At 41.9% G+C, this 20,601-nt stretch overlaps 3 protein-coding genes and 1 long non-coding RNA gene across 8 annotated transcripts; 3 read left to right on the top strand and 1 right to left on the bottom strand.

Moving 5' to 3' along the window:
* Window positions 1-18: 18 nt before the first annotated feature.
* rs1a (retinoschisin 1a) lies at window positions 19-4,574 on the bottom strand. Its single transcript, XM_011610035.2, has 6 exons — window positions 3,585-4,574; window positions 3,395-3,420; window positions 3,106-3,232; window positions 1,645-1,786; window positions 885-1,080; window positions 19-772 (listed from the first exon to the last, which is right to left on the bottom strand). Exons 1-6 carry the CDS (start codon window positions 3,637-3,639, stop codon window positions 620-622), a joined length of 699 nt encoding a protein of 232 aa, XP_011608337.1. The 5' UTR covers window positions 3,640-4,574; the 3' UTR covers window positions 19-619.
* An 84-nt stretch (window positions 4,575-4,658) lies between these two features.
* On the top strand, window positions 4,659-5,163 carry LOC101077867 (uncharacterized). Its single transcript, XR_172527.3, has 2 exons — window positions 4,659-4,819; window positions 4,901-5,163. It is a non-coding gene; the product is annotated as an uncharacterized lncRNA (long non-coding RNA).
* Window positions 5,164-5,642: 479 nt separating this feature from the next.
* On the top strand, window positions 5,643-13,120 carry ppef1 (protein phosphatase, EF-hand calcium binding domain 1). 5 transcript variants are annotated; one of them, XM_011610206.2, is made up of 19 exons: window positions 5,643-5,820; window positions 6,309-6,451; window positions 6,867-6,899; window positions 7,066-7,193; window positions 7,298-7,358; window positions 8,146-8,309; window positions 8,387-8,501; window positions 8,826-8,872; window positions 8,979-9,145; window positions 9,229-9,265; window positions 9,350-9,499; window positions 9,653-9,801; window positions 9,886-10,111; window positions 10,187-10,372; window positions 10,445-10,587; window positions 10,671-10,777; window positions 10,853-11,016; window positions 11,590-11,674; window positions 11,755-13,100. In XM_011610206.2, exons 2-19 carry the CDS (start codon window positions 6,367-6,369, stop codon window positions 11,970-11,972), a joined length of 2,265 nt encoding a protein of 754 aa, XP_011608508.1. In that variant the 5' UTR covers window positions 5,643-5,820; window positions 6,309-6,366; the 3' UTR covers window positions 11,973-13,100. The 5 variants fall into 5 exon arrangements, with proteins under 5 accessions (XP_011608508.1, XP_029701959.1, XP_029701958.1 ...); XM_029846099.1 differs by lacking the exon at window positions 8,826-8,872 and having other exon boundaries at window positions 6,309-6,442; window positions 8,146-8,501; window positions 11,755-13,120; XM_029846098.1 differs by lacking the exon at window positions 8,826-8,872 and having other exon boundaries at window positions 5,643-5,916; window positions 8,146-8,501; window positions 11,755-13,118.
* Window positions 13,121-15,203: 2,083 nt separating this feature from the next.
* On the top strand, window positions 15,204-17,439 carry LOC101067937 (kelch-like protein 10). The gene is made up of 4 exons (XM_029845708.1): window positions 15,204-15,651; window positions 15,906-16,523; window positions 16,701-16,850; window positions 17,035-17,439. The coding sequence occupies exons 1-4, from the start codon at window positions 15,238-15,240 to the stop codon at window positions 17,374-17,376; spliced, it is 1,524 nt and encodes a 507-aa protein (XP_029701568.1). The 5' UTR covers window positions 15,204-15,237; the 3' UTR covers window positions 17,377-17,439.
* The last annotated feature ends 3,162 nt before the right edge of the window (window positions 17,440-20,601 follow it).

Here is a 20,601-nt window from a genome sequence, read left to right on the forward strand (position 1 = left end):
GAGAGACACAAGAGATAGTTTTACACATTTTTTTCATATATTTAGGGAAAAAACTTCAAGGTACAGAAAAAAGAATGTCGAGTCACAGTAAAGAAAACACTGAAATGTGTTAAATTGCGTTAAAACGAAGAGAAATCAAGGGACAAAACTGTCAGAGATGAATAAAAAGACAGCGATTTTTTACAAGGCTCTCACAATCCAAGAAACACATTTGGTGACAAGCAAAATGAGCATGTTAATTATCTTTTTCACCATTTCACCACATTTTTTTTAAGGTGCGCCACAAAAGAAAGATGAGCGGCTGCAACCTCCATAGCAACGCTGCCTGATTATTGCTTTGAATTTATGCCATTTTCATTGTAAATGATCTATCGAGTCCTCGCCGACCATTAAAGCCCCCAGACTGAGACAGTTTTACCACTGACAATGGAGACTGGAGCCTCATTGAGCATATCAAACAAATATTTAAATAAAATGACTGTGGCCAACCTGTTTTTTTGTGTTTCTAAAGAGAAACTTCTTGTGGTTTGGTGCCTGTTGCTGGACGGGGGTTCACACACTCTCAGGATGGGGATTTGGGTTAACAGGAGTTGGGGGGGCTGCAGAAACAAGAAGAGGTTTAGCTGCATTTGTTCATGCAGAGCAGCAGCTCCAGGCGCAGAGCAATACGTGTGTGCCACCCGAGGGGAAGGATGCGGATGTAGCGCGCCACAATTGGAGGCCGCAGGAGGTTCTGCACTGATGAGGACCGGTCCGAGTTTCCATAAAAGACCTGGGAGCAAGAGGACAGCAGCTTAGAGTGACACTGCTGGGGGCAGGAGCTGAATATTGTTTTAGGTTGATTATTTATCAAACATCAGAGATTGGCTCTGCACCCGTCTCACCCGGTTGTTTCCAGTTTGGTCTTTGTAGTAGATCCAGTTGAGTTTCTCATCGGTGCGGTACTGAAGGCTGTACTTGGTGATCCACTCGTCAGCATCGCAGCGGCCCTGGGTCAGGATCCCAGACACGACCTTGGCATCTATCAGGTCAATCTGCAACCACTGAGTGTTGTCCTGAAACTTAGAGAGCCACGCACACCTGCAGAAGGAAGGTGGGAAACTGGTACCAGTGCAGCAGATTTAGGGGCAGTGATTCAAGTATTTATTTCCTGAGGGCCCAATTCAGAGTTTCTCCCTCCTGCCTGGTTACTTTAACTAATCCCATAAATGTGCTAATAATATATCATAAGAATTTGGGCAGGATTTGCAGATTGCAGTTTGCTCTATCCCGTTAGAAAATCTTTGAAATGACGCAGTTTCTTGCTGAAATCATGCAGAGATTTGTCCTCCATTACTTTTGATTATATGCATTTATGCAGAACAGGGGGTCGTATTGTAGAACTGCAGTGGATAATGGTTGATGTTTTCATTCATTTTCAACTCAACAGTCAACAATATAAATACACAAGTTGATCTGCTGGAAACGCGCAGAAAAGAAAACCCATTCTCAGTGTTTGTAATCTGGTAAATTGGCTTCCCAGCGATACAATTGTACTTTTGCCTGCTCCTGATCCAGGATTACATTCCCAAATATGAGATTACAGATGGAAATTTTTCTAAGGAATATATGTAGAGCGACACAATTCCACCCAGATGAACTTACCCGAAGCCCTGAGTGTTGAGCCGGGCTTTGCTCGGGAGCCATGAGGAGAACCAGGCGGTGTACTGGTCCTGGTTGGAGCAGGTGATCTGATCCGGACTTATTGATCCAGCTTCGAAACCGAGAGGCCTGTGGTACGGACATTCTGCAGGTTGCAAATTCACAACAGGGGCTCATTAGATTTCCTTGAAAGGCATCACCGACAATTTCAGCAACAGTTACACACCACAAACAAATAATTATCCCTCCACTTGCTTACACAGCATGTGCCTGTTCTTCCATCTCTTCGTCCTTTCTGTCCTCAAGTCCTCAAACAACCAAGTTCTGTGCCCACTGCACCATTAGCTGACGTGGTGTGACCCATATCTCATCCTAAAAGCTCACAGTTTAATTCTCCACACTGGGAGATCAGTGGTGGCCATTAGGCAGCAGGCGGACAGATGGCCATACTCCACTACACACAGATTTAGCTCCATGTTGTCCTGTGTTTTCATCGGTCAATCTGCTCGCCCGCTAAAATCACAAAAATGCATTTTTGGTCATGAAAAACAGATCAGGGAAAGTAATAGGAGAGCTTTCCCGCTGGAATTATGAAAAATCATCAGATACCGTGCAACAGAAACCTGCTGTTGTTTACTACTGGCTAAATCCGGCATGAGGGGGGTTACATCCTGTCTAATCCCAGTATTACAACACACACAACAGCAGTGACCGTGTGAGTCAAGAGATAAGTGTTTGCATAATAGCAGCAGGAATGTCCATTTCCTGGTGTTTTTCCGCAATCATTTTCGTTAATCTGAATGGGGGAAAGGCAAACTGGAGGAGGAAAAGAGAGAAAAGTCCATTTCATTCCTCAGTCATCATCACAGGGTAATTACAGGTTTCTGTGATTGTGCAATCAGAGCGCTCTATTAGGAGCCCAACAGTCTGAGCATCATGTTCCAAAGTGATGATTATCTGTTTCTCTCCCCCCCCCCCACACACACACACAGACACACGCTGTCATCTCACTGTCACTGTCATCTCAGCTGTCCTCTTTACTCCAACTCTGGTTCTCAATCTTAATAAGTCTCTTTTGTGCCATTTTAAATTTTAGCTGCCCTCATCCAGCACGTCTCCTTTGGATTGGGAATCTTTTTGCGGCTCCATCTGCGTCATCGTCACCATCATCGAGGATGTCCGGTGGAGCATATCCTTCCTGTGGCGTCAAATCTGGTGTCTAATGCGCTCATGCATGTGCATCTACATATGAATATTTGCTCTATCATATTTGCACGCGTAGAGGCCTTTGATAAAGCCTCAAAATTATGTTTGAGAGACAGAGAGAAGACAGAAGACTCACTGCTGTCTCTCCAGATTGAGAGGCGGAAACTTTAATTCTAGCCTCAATTCTGAGAAAAACCAGGAACAGCAGGAAACAGATTGCACTACGCTTGGACCGTCAGCTGACTGATGTCATCATACCTGGCATGCAGTCCACTCCTCGCACCATCGAAGAACCGGTCCTGATGGAGGGGAACTCAGTCGGGGATTCTCCTCCTTCACAGTCACATTTGCAGGACTTGCTGTTCCACGTCTCAGACACTCCCAACTCAAATAAACACACAACAATAGCGTTACATACAGACATGCAGCCCCTCCAGACTACAGCAGAAATACTCAGGATCAAGGCATGGATTGCACATATATATGGATTGATAACATTGGTGGCATCTTACGCATCACTGGATAAATTGCTGTGATTTATTCATACCTCTTGACCATGAGTGCTAATGAAAACTGCTCAGGCAGGTTGACAAAACCACAAATGAGAAAAGAGAAGAACATTAGGGTGCAGATAATAATCCACATACCAAACAGTCATACTTTCCTTTTGCAGTCTCATTTGAGTTTGAATAGTTCTCTAAAATGCTGTCCAGTTTGAGGTAAAACCAAAACTCTACCGTCAGCTCCCAGCAAAACCAGGGCCAGCAGGAAAGGGCGTGCAGCAGGAGCCATCTTCCAACCTGTTCCAACTCAGACGATGCCGATGGTGAACTGAGCAACCACGGCAGCAGCGATGCCAGATTACAGTAATCCTCAGGACACTAATGGCCTTACCTAATGCCCAACCAAGCCCCTCCTACAGCTGTTCGCCATCTACTGCCCCTTTGATGGGCGTCAGCGCTCCATCAGGGGTCAAATCAAAAATCCAACCAGCCCAAAAAAACCACCACTACTGTAAGTGTGTTTATATTTAATTACTTTCTGAATAATGCATTCTTTATCATTAAGATACATACTCTCCATATGGCTAAATATCAGAACTAGTTCTATAATTTTAGATTTTTTAGTTACTAATTTTAAAGAATATTGATTAGATATTTGCTGCGTGCCAGGAGACAGAGAGAAAATACAAGAATATATACCGGTAATACGTATTATACCAACATCAATGCAGCCAACCTTGTTTAGACAAAGGAAATCATTGATAAATAATAAATAAATGGACAGATTAAACAGACGGATAAACAGGCTGAAAGCTACATTTGATTGCCATCAACTCAAAGAAACAAACTCGGTTTCCATTCAACTTTCCAAGCCAACTTTCTATTGTAAAATAAATAAATAAAATTAACATCATCACAACTGACGTTCGGCGGCTCAATACTGCACAGTTGTTGGGAGAAACAAAGGAACCATCGCACTGTCACAGGAAAATGAAATAAAGCAAAGAGACGATATTGGGTGAAATCTGTCACATTGTCAACAGCTGAGAGAAGCTTCATTGTCGCAATCTTTCTGTCTTTACAAAGACAAGAGAAAAAAAACGAATGTGGTTTTCCCATACAATCCCTTTTATCACTCCTTTTTTCAATCCTTTTTGAACAGCCCTGGTCCTATTCATAACTTCTTCCTGTCTGAACTCCTGCCCATGGACAGCTGACATCAATCGGGCCTGATTAGGGCCAAGCTGTTCTCACTCTGTGTTGGTGTCTTTTTGCCCCACTGCTCCGCCTTTGTTCCATTTCTGAAGTCCTTCTGATAAAAACAAACCACTCTCAAATCTCTCTGAGTTCTTTTCTCCTGCTGTGAGGAGGGGAAAATGAAAGCTCCAGCCAGAGCCAGGAGGAAAGCCTCACGAGGCAAATGCATGGTCCCACCACAGTCGGTGTCCATCTACAGAGCTCATAAAGAGGTCAGAGAACCACAGGGAACATTTGGAATTGCAGGAAAAAAACGGTGCAAATTTATATAGCGGTTTGAACATTTCCTTCAGGTCCGCCCGGCTGGGATGAGGAGTCCGGACTTCTTGATGACTCGGCTCAGTTTTCCCCAACAGGTTGTTCTTAGACTGGTGAGCTCGGAGGCTTCCAGGCTGTCGAGGAGCAACAGAGCAAAAGTGATCACTCTGGAGGAGATTGATGCTGCTGTTGCACTGGTGCAGAAGAAAATACAAAGCAGAATTGCTGCATGAAGAGCTGGACTCTTGTGTATTAGATTTTATTTGATGTATCATTAAAGACATATTTTAAAATTTCATTTCTGGCCTTTCCATCTTTTTTCTGTACATATGGTGACGCAGCAGAGGTCTTGGGTGATCATGCTGCAGGATGGTTCTTATTTTTGTTGAAATGTCGACAGCGAAGTTTTAAAAAATATTGTGGCTGAGTGCGTCTTAAAACGCTGGGCGATTAAACTTGACATGGAACACGATCCCTAAATTCCCCTGGTGGCACCGATGATAAATGCACTTTATTTTCCAAAATTTCGGCCTCCAAAGTCAACTCTTGTCTAGCAAATTGGCCAAAATTTTAACTTGGCGAATAATGCGCGAAATGGAAAGCCTGCAAATGTTTATTGCCTGTAAATCTTAAAAGTCAAATATCCCTAATGTTGTCAATAACACATCTAAAAAAAAACTGGAGCTAATAAATGTAGGTTTGTTTTAAGAATATAGGTTAGGAAAAAACGCTTCTTTTTCCACCTGGTAACGCTTCCTCCTCCTCTTCCTCCTTCCGTGCGCGCTCGTCTCCGACAGCAGCTCCTGATCCGGCTGCAAAAACCAGTTTCACTGCCAATGCAGCTTCTCACTGGACGTGTAGCCTGAGCGTCGTCTGCCGTTCTTGCACGATCTTGTTTTCCACGTTAACGTGTGATCCATTTCCACCTTCCGGACGGCGGCGATGAGAACAACAGGTATGGATCCTTTAAAAAACAGAAGTAAATGACGATCGATCGGCGCTTTGTTATGGCGGTTTAGTAACCTCAGCCATGGAGATGATTTCAAAGCAGGTAAATATAATAAATCACCACCAGTGCTTTCTAAGAGCCCTGATGCATGTAAATACGGTGGTGAAGGTGGAGATCTTCACCCCAAATATGCGCAAATTTACAGGATCTTGGCATTGAATGGGAAAATACATCCTTGAAATACCTTCAATAACACCAGAACACCAAAAGTCTATAAAACACCACATATGGTTAGAAATATTTATCTGGACCATAACAGTGGAGGACTTATCGCATGCATGATGACAAATGTAATCCAAATCTGGGCACAACCGGAGTACAATACAAAGTCAAGCACATTTAAGTGAACTGTGTATGTTCATGCATGTTGTTCTCTAAAAGTGAGTTCAAGGTGTTTTAAAGGAATTCTCGCTGTTCCCACCTCTCATTCCCAGTGTTACATGCTGCCACCCAGATGTGACCTACCGCTGCTAGCTCGAAAAACACCAACCCATGGTATCCTGGGACCTCATCATGGGATGTGGCACCTCTGTTGCTACGGCGACGCAAGGGAAAGATGAGAAGACGGGTAGATACGGTGATGGTCCCTTCTGTCATTTCCAAATGGTCTGGCATTCACATTTGAGCATTTAATGGGAGGAGCACTGGTAATTCAGACGTGACACCCAGGCTGTAATATAAACCGTGTTTTCCCCACCTGCGTCATAATACATGATCCGAAATTTGATGGTAATTAAATTCCAGGGCAGCAAACACTCCTCGGTTGTGCGCCCATGCACTCTTGCTCTGACAAACTCCAGATGTTTGACAGCTGGTGTTTTGCTTCTCTCTCTAACGTGTGCTGCTTCTCCAAGTTCTTTTAATTAGTTAGTTTTCCTCGTCCCACAGGTTCCTACTGATCTCCCCTGTGTCTTGTTAACTCCTCTCAGTCTGCTGTCTTTTTATTCAATTGACAATCACCAATGCTGAATGGCTGATTTTGCTTTTTACAGATGCCACAACAAAGACTCCCAGCTCGGCCCTGAGTAAGACCCCGCTCACGCTGAAAGCTTGCTAGTTTACAGCAGAAGCAAGATGAGCAGCTTCTGACTTTTGAATTACAAACTCTGTTGTTGTCTCTTTTGAATGGAAGATCTTTGCACTGTGTGTATAAGACTCCATATGTTGCCCAGTAACAGTGTTTTCCTGTAGCGATAAAGGCAGCTGTTTTGATCCAGCGGTGGTTCCGCCGCTACATGGCCCGGCTGGAGATGAGGCGGAGGTACACCTGGAACATCTTCCAGTCCATCGAATATGCCGGTGAACAGGACCAGCTACAGGTCAGCTCTCAGCCCGGGCCTCCTTATTCTCGATCAAAGCATAAATAATAATTTTCAGAAGAACCAAAAACTCAAATTTCTTTTTTTTGTCCTTCTTTCTTCAGCTCTCAAGTTTTTTCAGTTTTATGCTTAACAACGTCACTCACCTGAATGGAAATGGACCAGGTAAGATTTTTTAAGATGACACCACTTGCATTGAATTTGCTGAGAAAATGAGATAGTAGATTGTTTTATGTTTCAACAAACTATTTGGGCTTCCAGGACATGTCTCTCTCTTTTCATATATATGTATATATACACACACGTGTACACAGGCCTTATTCTACATGCCACTTTTGGTCCAGATTAGGAACCCTATTGCATATACCCTGTTGCTTAGCAACTGTTGTGAATATGGACTCCTGTGTGTTAGTGACACGGATGCGGCCATATGCATTTTGGCTCACTCATTCAACTAAACACACATAATTCTCCACTGATACGCTAATCATTAAGCTACAACAGACCGTACCCAATTCTAAAGCAAATCAGCATAAGTGATGTGAAGAGGTTGGACAAAGTGGTCCACATCCATCGTATGTGTGTGAGACAGAGGATATTCCGAAGATGCAGACAAAGAAGGAACAGTCCAAGAGGTGCCCGTTCTTACTGTCTTTGTTTGCATAAATTAGTGGTTTCATCAACAAAGCGCAGCGGTCTTGTAATAGAAAAGGGAGGCTGTACCGAAATGGCTGCTGAGCTGTCAGAAAATGACAGCTGCCGCCTCTAAATGAGTGGTGGTTTTCCAGTTTTTGCGAGCAAACGAGTGGATGTCAGTTCTGTCGTCTGCAAGCGCCTTATTCAGTAACATCTAAGAATCATATTCTAGTCAAGCTGTCAGGAAGCACAGTTTTTGTGTAAAACATGTTTACCTTCTCCCATTCCTTATCTCTTTCTCTGCTCTCTCCTCCAGACTTAATCTCCAAGCTGATGGACTCTGCGTCCGATCCCTGGTTGGAAAACGAGAACTGCTACAACTTGGTCACCGTACCAGAGACGTACACTGGGCCCCGGCTGTCTTTTCCTCTCTCTGTCTCTGATATGAATGCTCTCCTCGGTGCATTCAAGGAGCAGCAGGTCCGGAATATGGCTCTTCTTAAACTGAATTGTTTAGTTTTTGTTTTCAGGACTATTTTCTATTCCTTCCATCCAAGACGCTACACGCCAGATATGTTCTGCAGCTGCTGCACGAGACCAGAAAGCTCCTTAAACAAATGCCCAACATCATCCACTTGTCCACAACATACACCAAGGAGATTACAATATGTGGTGGGTGACTTTTCCTCATTGTAATTCATAAATGTATCATGTCCAAACATGAGCAGCTATAAAATGAGGCAATTCAGCAACTTTTTGCTGCCCGGCTGAGTAAAAATAAAAAACTGCTGAATAAATTATCACTAATTTTATAAATTTGTTGTATTTGCTGCATCTTAATGGCAGCACTCTAAAAAAGGGGGGCTTGTTTGTTTGCACACTGATCAGTCACTTGAGGCCACTTCCTCCTGCACATTTGCATCCCATTCATTAAAAACAGAAAATGGGAGGGGGATCACCACAATAATGGTGATAATGCTTTTCCTTTTGGAACAGGCGATCTGCATGGGCAGCTCGATGACTTACTTCTCATATTTTATAAGGTAAAGGTTGGCTACAACTAACTGCCACCCCTCTTTGCATCTGATGGGCAATAAACTATCAAGCACAATCAGATTTAACTTTAATGAAAAAAAAAACATTTTTCAGAATGGACTTCCTTCTGCGGAGACACCGTACGTGTTTAATGGGGATTTTGTAGATCGTGGGAAAAACTCCGTTGAAGTGATGGTGCTCCTGTTTGCCTACCTTCTGCTTTACCCCGACTACATGCACCTGAACCGAGGGAACCATGAGGACCACCTAATGAACCTCAGGTGAGCGAAAATAAGTGTGGAGAGTTGTTGAGCTTTATTTTAAAGGTGCAAATCTGATGCCCGCTGTGATGGAATCCCTCCAGGTACGGGTTCACAAAGGAAGTGATGCAGAAGTACAAGGTAAGATCAACATACATGGCTTTGGGAGAACCGGCCGCCTGTGGATCACCGTGGTGCTCCATGTTTTTATGCTGTGGCTGATAGATACACGGCTGTGAGATTCTCCAGCTGTTTCAGGATGTGTTCAGCCTCCTGCCCATCGCGACCATCATTGACGGAAAGATCCTGATTGTTCACGGAGGGATATCAGACCAGACGGATCTGGACTTCCTCAGCATTCTGGAGCGACACAAAGTCGGGGGGAAAACTCTCTGAAAGCTATTACAACATTAGATTTTCCCAATTATTAAAATAAAATAGGTGGTGGATGTGTTAGAAAATTAACAACACTTTGGGATGTTGACAATGAGGGAATTCTCTCTTTTCTGATTTCTTTTCTTCTGGCAGATTAAATCTGCATTGAGGTTTCCCCAAACTACTGTGGAACAGCTCAGCATTGGTCAGTCCAGCAGACAGGTGAAAAGAATAAGGTCTACAGACAGCTCTCGGCCCAGCAGCAGCCGTAGCCACAATATTCAGAGAACCCCACACCAGAGGTCTGAGAGCGGTGGCCCACCTGTGAAAGACTCGGGAGACTAATTCTTTTTGAATTTAAGTAACCTGCACCTGTATCCTTGTAGGGAGAGGCGATGCAGGCCTAACCGGCAAGACAGCAGCGCCTCCACTTCTTCCTCCTCATCCTCTTCATCCTGCTCTTCCATTTCCCTCTGCTCCCTGAAAACTCCGCCCTGCTTTAGGCCTCATCCGCCGCACCCTTCCTCACCCAGTGGCAGCGTCTTCCAGCTGCCTTTCCTGGACTCTCTGTCTGCTCCTTCACCTCCGCAGCATGAACAGGAATGGAAGCAGGTCAGATCCTGGCTCCGTCCTACTGTGATGTGACGCACTGTCAGAAACACTCAAACTAATTGTTTCCCCTGACAGATTGTAGATATATTGTGGAGTGACCCAAAAACCCTGAAGGGCTGCTGTCCCAACACGTTCCGGGGAGGAGGCTGTTACTTCGGCCCCGACGTCACCCGAAGGCTGCTGCTCCAACATGGACTCCAGCTGCTCATCCGATCCCACGAGTGCAAACAGGAGGGTTATGAGCTGTGTCACAGTGGACAGGTAGACATCAGCTGTGGTGAAAAGTGAAGAACATTCGTCTCAGGAAATAATGTGTGGGCGTCTGCGCTGTAGGTTATCACGATTTTTTCTGCATCAAATTACTATGAGGAAGGGAGCAATCGAGGCGCCTACATCAAAGTGGGCAGAGAACTGATGCCCCGCTTCTACCAGTATCAAGTCAGCCGTTCCACACGCAAACTCACCCTGACGCAGAGGTACAGCGTGTCTCTGGATTGACTGTGACAGCTCCACGATAGAAGACGTGAATGTAAATGATGTAATGCCTGTGGGTCCATAGGGTAAGAGCGGCTGAGGGTTCTGCCTTTAGAGCCCTGAAGGAGAAGTTGTTCACCCATCGTTCAGAGCTGATCTTGGGCTTCCAGGAGTACGACCATAACAACACCGGTTTGATATTCTCAGTTTGCTCGGTTGTGATATGCATTTATCCAGATTGAATTATTAAAAAACATCTCTTGTCAGGTACCATATTGGTGAGTGAATGGGCACAGGTTCTGGAAACCGGCCTGAGATTAGACTTGCCCTGGAGGACACTGCGACCACATTTAGTTCGTCTGGCATCAGGTGGCAGAGTGGACTATCAGTCTTGTTTCGAAGATATGGAACCAGGGGTTCCTCAGGTTGAGGTTAGTAAAGAGTGAGATGCACCAGAAGAATAATTAGTTGGTCTTATTTTTATTGTGCAGATCGAGATGTAGAGAAGTTGTGAGGATTTAATACGGAATGCACAGCATTATGAAATTATATGTAACCTAAGCTTATCTGCTTGATGAGCCGTTAGCTGCATTTACATCAATGGAGCTTCAACCAGAACCTTGAGCAGGTTCTGTAAGGAGGACTTCTAGGAATAGCAACACTTTCTGCCAAAATGTTGCTTTTTAAGTGTTTTTTTATTATTATTTTGTTCAGTTATATAAACCTTACCGTCACCCACTCAGTTGTATAAAAATTACCTAAAACTTCACTTAAGTTTTCCAGATATTGATGGATTGATCCTGGTCCCTACTTTCAGTGTTTAAACATACTTTAACATTAAATGGAAGCCTAAATTATAGCCAATGCTGTGTCTTGGTGTTTTGAATGTGCGATTGGTTATTTATCCTGATACAGTTGCTGGCAATGGAAGTAATGTCTGTCTGCGTAGTTTGTTTTTAGGAGTATAAATGGACAATTAACAACAGCAGCTTTTTTCATTTTAGGTCACCCCCAACTTGGCTGATGCTCTGTTTAGATACAGGAAGGACATTGAGATCATTTTTAGTATTATAGACAAGGACCAATCAGGTAAATCCAATATTCTTGCTGCTGAATTTAAATGTATTTCTTTGAGTGATGGAAGTTTATAGTGTGTTGACTGTGTTCAGGTCTGATCTCTATTGAAGAGTTCCGACACACCTGGCATCTCTTTAGTGCACACCTGGGGATCAAGATTGACAACCGGGCAATCGATGACCTTGCCCGAAGCATTGACTTTAACAAAGATGGAAGTATAGACTTTAATGAGTTCCTGGAGGCCTTCAGAGTTGTACATAAACTGGATAACAAAGATCAACCAGTCAACAGAATCATTGGGAAGGAGTAATCATGCACGGTAGATGGAAGTTATTAATTCAACATACTTGCAGGTTATTCTTTTCCTTTTCATCAAAATAAGTATTTCTATAGTAATCATGTGTCCAGGACTCTGATATCAGTCAGTGTATTTTCTGAAGCCACTGTGGTTATTTTACTTTTGGAAATACTAGTGCCAAAAGGCATTACTGAAAGATGGATTTCATGAAGGTCAATGTGGATATTTAATGAGTCAGCAGTCTTGAAGTATGGTGGCAGTGTTTTACCGGAATGTCATTCAATCAGCATTTAAGTCATCTATCATCTGATCTGAGATTACTGGTTTTAACATATCTGAGGGGAGATTTTATAAGTCACAGTTTTACTTTCCTGTGGTTACATTCTTGGAACATTACAGACATGTAAACAACTGACCTGTGGAACACCAAAAGGGTTATTAGAATATTCTTTTGGAAATAATTTTAGAAGAAAAAAAATTGGTTTTCCCAAAACACAACAGAAATCTGTCCAGTGTCAGTTGAAATCTACAGTTGCACTGGATGCAAATATTAATAGTTATATCACAGCTATTAGTATCTTTAGCATGGGGCATTAATGGAAATGCTGATCTTAAAACAATGCCACACTTTCTATGTATGCCTTTATCAAAGATGTTATCAGGGTATAAAGATTGTAAAACATATTTAAGTCATGTCAGCATCTGTATTACTGAGCTATTTTCGCATCTGTCCCCGTATTTGGGAAAGCTTTCACATGATTGTTAGAACAGAAAATACACTTTTTCAAATATTAGCTAAAATAAAATCCCTTTGCAGAGGCGTTTGATATCTTTCTTTTATTTATTCTCACACTTTCCCTCTCTGTCTAAAAACATTTTTGGTGACTGCTCATCTAGGTTCTAGGTTCAGGTCTTAGTAGCCTAGGCAGCGAGGGCCAGACTTCCAGACTCGGTGGTACCTTAAATCTAAGACATGTTCAGTAAATCAGGGCCTAACTGGTTATGGTATGTTGACTCATACAACTAAAACCTAATGGATGGTCTATTAATAGCTCCATCGATGGATTTGCATGTATGGTCGTAATGCTGCGTGCTTACAGCATAAATCCCAGTTTATATAGTATAAAATCAGGTAAGAACGGTGGGTAGACTCTCCATGAGGGCTCTAAGGGAAGAGCCATTGTGCTGCTAGTCAGTCCTGCGCTTGGTATTTTGGTGTTTGTTGGTCTTTAATAAATATAAACCCTGAGTATTTTTCTTAGTGTTCATTTAATGTGATTAATCATGTTAGCTTAGAAATCTGAAAGGTAGACATTATGATTGAGCTGAATTTCAACTTCATACAATACATGACTGTGTCATGGTGGTAGTTTAATAACGCACTAAATTTAAAGTTCTGACAATTTCAAAAAGATAGGTAACAGCAAAAACATTCTGTTCAGAATGTCCTGTTTTTATCTGTCATACCCATCATCGCCCCCTGAAGTATAGATTTGAACACCCCTTTTTTTTAAATTTTTCATGCTTTCAGGCAGTGCTTTTATTCCTAATTTTCTGGTGTTATGTGTTTCCAGTGTGTGCATTCATATATATATCGTATTGTTTTACCTTATGCAGTGCTCTAGAGTGCCCTGACAGCAAATGCTTGAAGGAGGGACAGTACGGTGGCCCAAATCATGACGCGAGCAAGCACACGTGGGTATACGTCAGAAAAGTAACTGGGGGCTAAGCAATCAGGTGCTTTGAAGGTTAGCAATAGTATGTTAAAATAAATCCTAAAAGTCATAGGCAACCAATGGAAATTCAGGTATAGGGGTGATATGGTTGTGTCTATTAGAGCAGCTCAGTAGTACCACAGCAGTTTTTTGCAGCCTGTTCACCCTTTAAAAAGAACAGGTTGCATTCCTTCCTTATTAGGATGCCACACATACAACCTCAATTTGCTTCCTTGGAGCACGTCCCCTCGACGTGTAACCTGTGATTCAGGATCTGAATAGCTCAAACAAATGGTCTTTCACTCAGTGCAGGCCATCACACCAAATTTAGCACAGCAATAGCTGCACAGCATTGAGTTCCATTACAAGCCTGTGATTGGCTCAACCAAATGCCAATCAACAGTTGGCCAGTGTACATTATAGGCCCTATACATGTGTAACTATCATCAGCCCTATACAATAGGGCTGGACTGATCCAGCCTACTTCCAGCCTAGTCTTATAGCAAAAAAGAATATTGAATTCCAGTTTTCCATTGGAATAAATCCTGTTATTGTATCCTGTGTTCACTTTTACTCATCCTTCTCTATCTTAATGTCTATTTGTTTTCCCGGATGGAGCTACAGGAAGTTGTTCATCACAGAATTTATCCAAGTGCTGGTATCTGACTGATGTTTCCCCAAGCGAGAACCACTGATGGGTGCAACCTTCCCCACCTATTTGGAACTACATCAGCCCAATCCATCCAATTTACTTATACAGCACATTTTTTTTTAAGTACAAGCTTTTCAAAGTGCTGTATAAGGTAAAATAATATGAAATAAATAAGAGCACTGTCTTAAAACACAAAGAACATGAAATCTAAAAAATATAAAAGCAGCAAAGCTGTGTAATAGGTTAAATAAATAAAAGCACGCAAAACACTATCTTAAAGCACAAAAATAAATCAATCAAAAGAGGCACAAACCACAAAGAAGATAGAATAAAACCCAAGGGCTGTATTAAGTTTGCAGAGAAGAACGTCTGCCAACAAGGCTACAATGAGATGGAGCAGTATCACTTCCTGGTACTGAGCCAAAATCAGATCAAAACACAAAGACAACTTTGCCAGCTTTGATGTAATATTTTTATATTGGATTTATATTTATTTTGAATGTGTGTATATATGTAAACAAACATATATGAATATTTATATACGATAAATCTGTGTGTATTTGCATCAAAAATACACTTAATATGACAGACTTTGGAAGTTCCGATTTTATTACGCCTACTTCTTTTACTGATGCAGTCATTCAAGTTCAGAATGTTCATTTCCACATCCACAAGATTATCATGTGTAAATGCAGTTCAGTCTTTAAGTATGTTGGTACATCTGTCCAATATCTACAATCTCACATCATTTGCCCCATAATGTCAATGTGTGTTTCCTGTGATCACCTGTCTGTCGTTGGTAAATAGATAAAAAACTGTCTCATTCTTTCTCAACCACAGAGCTCTCTTCATACGCTGGTCAAATCCTGAGGAAAGGCATTTCGTTGTAATAGACTTCTCTCCAGAAGTGATGCGGCTCATCTTTGAGTTCGCTTACAACAACAACATTCCTCTGTCAGAAAAGACAATCCGGGAGTTGCTCCGGGCAGCTGGTTTTCTCAATATAATGAGTATTTCAGTTAAATGCTGCACCTTTCTTGGCAATATGCTCTGCGCCGATAACTGCATCGACATCTACCAGCTGACCAAATACAACTTCTGCACCCAACTGGAGCAAAAGGCATACAAATTCATTCTAAATAACTTTGACTTGATTGAATCAGGTGAAGAGTTCTTTCAACTTGATATGGAGCATTTCTGCAGCATAATTGCCAGCGATCATCTTTGTGTGAGTAGTGAGGCTGTTGTCTTCAGGGCTGTTGTTCGGTGGATCAACCATGCAGTGGCAGACAGAAAAGAATTCACAGCCATTCTATTTTCCAAGGTAAAATCTATACTTTTATTCTTATTGCTGTAGATAATTACACAGTAGTGTAATATCTCTGACCTTTAGCCTCCTAATTCATTAACTATGTGTAGGAATATCACACACCCAAACTAGTTATTGTCTTCAGGCATCTTAATCAAGACTGAGTCCTTAACTCAGTCCTATAGTGATAGTTAAGGAGGTTTGGTCCAAAGACAAAAGCCATGTGTTTAAAGTTTGAGCTGTTATTCATTTATATTGTCTCTCTGCAGGTCCGGCTATGTTTTTTATCTTATGAATACATCCGCCTCAATATGCTGCAACATGAGCTGGTGAATAATAATTCTTTGTGCTGCCGAAATATCGAAGTGGGTTTCAACATCAAGGAGCAACTGGATGCATTTGACCCCCCTCTGACTGTTGCCCGTAATGCTATGGCTTACCCCCGCTATCCAAAAAACATCTTATTGGCTACTGGAGGCTGGAGCGGCAACAACCCCACCCACGCAGTTGAAGCATACGATATCAGCACACACCACTGGGTCGTTCCTGGAACCCAACTTGATCGTCGACGTGCCTATCATGGTGTTGTCTTTTTAAACGACAACATGTACTGTTTGGGGGGCTTTGACCGGTTGGAGAAATTCAACCTTATGCAAAGGTATGACTTCTCTACTGGCATGTGGAGCGAGGCAGCCCCCATGCACTACCGGCGCTGCTATGTCAGTGTAACTGTGTTAAATAGAAAAATATATGCAATGGGGGGCTATGATGGGTTTGAGAGACTAAAAACTGCAGAATCATACGCTCCCGAGACAAACCAGTGGACTCTTGTTGCATCAATGAATGAGCAGCGAAGCGACGCCAGCTGCACTACACTCAACAACAAGGTGGGTACGGTAAGAGAACAGCTGGCAATAACAGTTTAGGAATAGAGGCCTTGTGGTTTTTCATTCTTTATTTAAATAGCCACACTTAGAAGTGCACAGCTGAAAATAGCAAAGACAGGGTTGCAATACTGTAGCCCAGTCACGCGAGAATGATAACTCTCCCATTTCTATTGGCAGATTTATATTTGTGGTGGATTCAATGGTACAGAGTGCCTCCAAACGTGTGAGAGTTACAACCCAGAAGTGGACCAGTGGACGCTGTTTGCACCCATGAGCATTCAGCGTAGTGGAGTTGGTGTGATTGCTGCTTTAACCTATGTTTATGCAGTAAGCATCAACATTTCATACCCGCATCTTAGATGCATCAGTATATTTTCAATGGCACAAATGTTTTAGGTTTTAAGTCTTCATTGTTCTAGAATTATACTAAAAGAGTCGTACCCTTGCCAAATTACACCAGGCATTTAAATTGTGTGACTGGTTTCGCTAATTCATGCTTTTACTTGCATAGATTGGTGGTTCTGATGGGAATGTGCGTCTACGCACTGCAGAGGTCTACAACCCCGACTCAGACATCTGGAATCCATTGTCACCCATGCACAACCCCCGGAGCAACTTTGGGATTGAATTAATGGATGGTTTAATATTTGTTATCGGGGGCTTCAATGGCGAAACCACCACCCGTAAAGTTGAGTACTACAATATCGAGACTGATGACTGGAATGAAGCAGATGACATGGACGTTTCTCGCAGTGGACTGAGCTGTTGTTTAGTGACCGATCTCCCCCGTATAATCAATTATATATACCCTCGTAAAATACTTCCTTTGCTAAAAACTAAGAAAGGAAAGTGAGAAGAGCTCCTGCTCTGCAGTGTAAATGAGCCACCTTTGCAACGTTGAACATTTTGAAATCTTACAAAAGCAACTTGTTCTTGTCTCAATATTATTAACAGCATAGCTAAAGATAAGGAGATTCAATAACAGAATAGTTTTGCTGTTATCTTGCTTTCTGAAATGGCCAGAGGACTCAATTTAACTGTTATGCACATTAAATTTAGTGCCTTATTGGCTGTCACGACCATTACAATTAGGGGTTAACAGACCTTGTATTGTATACAAGGAGTTGAATGGAAGTGAATATTATTGTCTGCCTTTTAGATTTTTATATTAAAATTATTACTCAGGATTATTATTCACTGAACGTTACTTATGCAGGAACTAAGAACACAAAACCCTACGTGCTGTGCAGGTAGGTTTTGCTATTAGATATTAGGGGAAGGGGGATTATTTGGCAACATTCATTTCAAAACTGTCCAATTCTGTAATTCCTGCACTGACTATATGGTGTCTTAAAAGAAATTATAGTTCTTTTAACTTCCAAATCATTCATGCATTTATTAATCATGACTGATTTATTAATTTATTAGCTGTTTACATATTTGATATTTTGTGCCATCCAGTTTTTAAGCATTTTTCCTTTTAGAATATGTTCAGTGTCATTAAGTCTTTAAACACACTTTGATAACTAGATGTCAGAGATCAGTGACCTCTTTTATATCTATTGCCAAAAACGTGCTATTTTGGACTAGTACCTACTTAGTGTGACTGGACTTGACGAGGTACACTTTGGAAGTGGATTGACATCACTGGCGAGTCAGAGGAGTCACATGTTTCAGAAAATTCAAACCCACCATTTTTAAGTCCCCATAACAGCAACATCTGTATTTCTTAATTTCACAGCATAAATATTAACGGCTGCAAGTATGGCAGTACCCAGGTACAACGATGTACAGGTGTTTTGGAGCTGTGTGGCAGATGAGACATCACTGGACAATCAGTGGGATGAACAGAAAAGATTGGGAGGTTTTTATACAAAGGACTGGAAATGGTTTGTTTCCTGGTTGTTTACTGTATGCAGACATTAAGCTGGCTAGTTATCCACCAGCGCTAACGCCATCCTCTGCTTTTATATTGAAATTGCATTGTTACTGATAAAAAACAGAAATTCAGCCTGTTGGCAAATTTGATAAAGTGAAACAATGTTGGTATTGCTTAAAAGTTGTTTTGCATGTCACAGTTTTGTGTTTTCTTGCTACATTTTAAATTTTGCACATTGCAAATGTGTTTGGATTTTGTCCATGACTGTAATAAACACTTTATTCTATTGTGATTCTGTCTTTTGTATTAAAACATGATAAAAGAGCCCACAGTACAAAACATTTATCAGAGATGAATCAGTTGCATTTGCCAACAATGTGTGCATTTACATGCAAATCAAATTCGGACTACTTAACGCTCAATTGCGTGCATAGTTTATGCAACTGGACAAAGGAGTTTGCAGCTGGATGATGGGTGGAGTCAAGCCACCTCCTCCGCTAGGTGGTGATGTTTTGCTTTGCTGGGCCATGCTAGTTGACCTTACATCACACCGCAACAATCCATATAGAAGTTAATAAGGTAAAAGCCACGGCTAAATCAAACTCAATGCTTGGCACGGGTACCACACAACTCACCCACAGCATTACATATCACACAGACTTTTGGTTGATTCTGTTCTACACTATACTTTAGGTTTATTCATGATTTACCAAAAGATTCATTTTGGTTTGTTTAATGTGTGAACACCCTTTTCACCACTAACTGTCCTGGTTTGGAAACTGATTTCCTGCAGTAGTTCCATTACATAAAATCAGTGCTAATGCTGTAAGTGGAAGCCCTAAGAATCATCCCAAATTAGTATGTATAATGTAGCCAGACTACCACTCCCACACAAGCTCAACATCCATATGATTTCGTAATTTGAGGCCAAACTCGCCCATGCGATTCATGCTTGAACTACATTTTGTTTTATAGTTTGGTGACCTGCGAGCAGAAGCTTCAAAATGAGCAACCAGTAGTGAGCTAGTACAGGCAAGTATTAAGGGAACGATGCAATGCTTATGTAGCTGAAAAAGCTCAATATTTCTTTTTAAGTTGTGGATTGACTGGCTGTATCCTCCAGGAGGCCTTGCAATATCCATTTGCTCTGTGCCCCACCACTAACACAGCGCTCATGGTGGCTCTTAAATGCTCCAAAAGCAGAACATACAAACAGCACGTGAAGTATTGATGCATAAACTGTTAGGATTCAGTGTATTTTGTTGTTTTTCCAGTTCTTTCCCCTTTCCCTGGGAGGCAGGTTTGAAACACCACCTCTTCACCTGCAGCTCATCTGGGTTGATCAGTTCGGCAGCTTTAAAGAGCGGCTTGTTTTTGTTTGTGGTAGATCCTCTGTGGTAACACTTGGCTCACTTTACCGCCGTTTTTTTAGATTGGATTTTTGCTAGTTTGCCTTCCTTGTGAGTTTTTTACTTGTTTCACCTCTGTCTTGTTTTTTTAAATTTATTTCTGCAGCTCCCGGTTCACTGCTGCTCTGATCAGCCTGACTTGTCTCCTCACTACCCAACTATTGTGCCTTTACCTTTCTGTAACCTTTTTTGAGAATTAAACCTTACGATCAGCTGTCTGCATTTTTGGGTCCTGTTCCTGGCTTCACTTGACTTAACATAAACTCACTACCGATGCTTTAGCTGCTCCCTCACCAGCTAACTTCTTTATGGAATGATGTGGTGTGACATAAAAGGTAAACTGGTGTGGCCTAACAACAAAGTAAAACAAATCGCCACCTAGCGGAGGAAGGTGGCTTGACTCCGCCCATAATTTGGCTACTGCATACTCCTGGGGTCAGAAAGTCTGGTTCCATAAATTAAGCACACGGATTATGTGACAAGTGTACAGTAGTCCAATTGTAGTGCAGTGGAAAAAGCAACTGGCATGTTAATGATTCCACAGCTGCCACTTACCTCTACACCACGTGCACTGAGCTCATTAAGTTTTCAGACAACCTAACATGAAATGCTATAATCATTATTGGGCTTTAATATTCTTGGACAGCAGATCCAGAATCAAAAATTGTCCTGCGCGTATTTGTAGCGACACTAGGAGATAAACACACTGACTTCAGATACTGGTATAATTTGTTTCAATCTTTGTAGTGACTGTAGTTTTTCAAGATCAAAGCATTTTGAGCTATATGAA

This window comes from Takifugu rubripes, chromosome 13, assembly GCF_901000725.2.
Source record: "Takifugu rubripes chromosome 13, fTakRub1.2, whole genome shotgun sequence".
In the NCBI taxonomy this organism is placed as follows: Eukaryota; Metazoa; Chordata; class Actinopteri; order Tetraodontiformes; family Tetraodontidae; genus Takifugu; species Takifugu rubripes.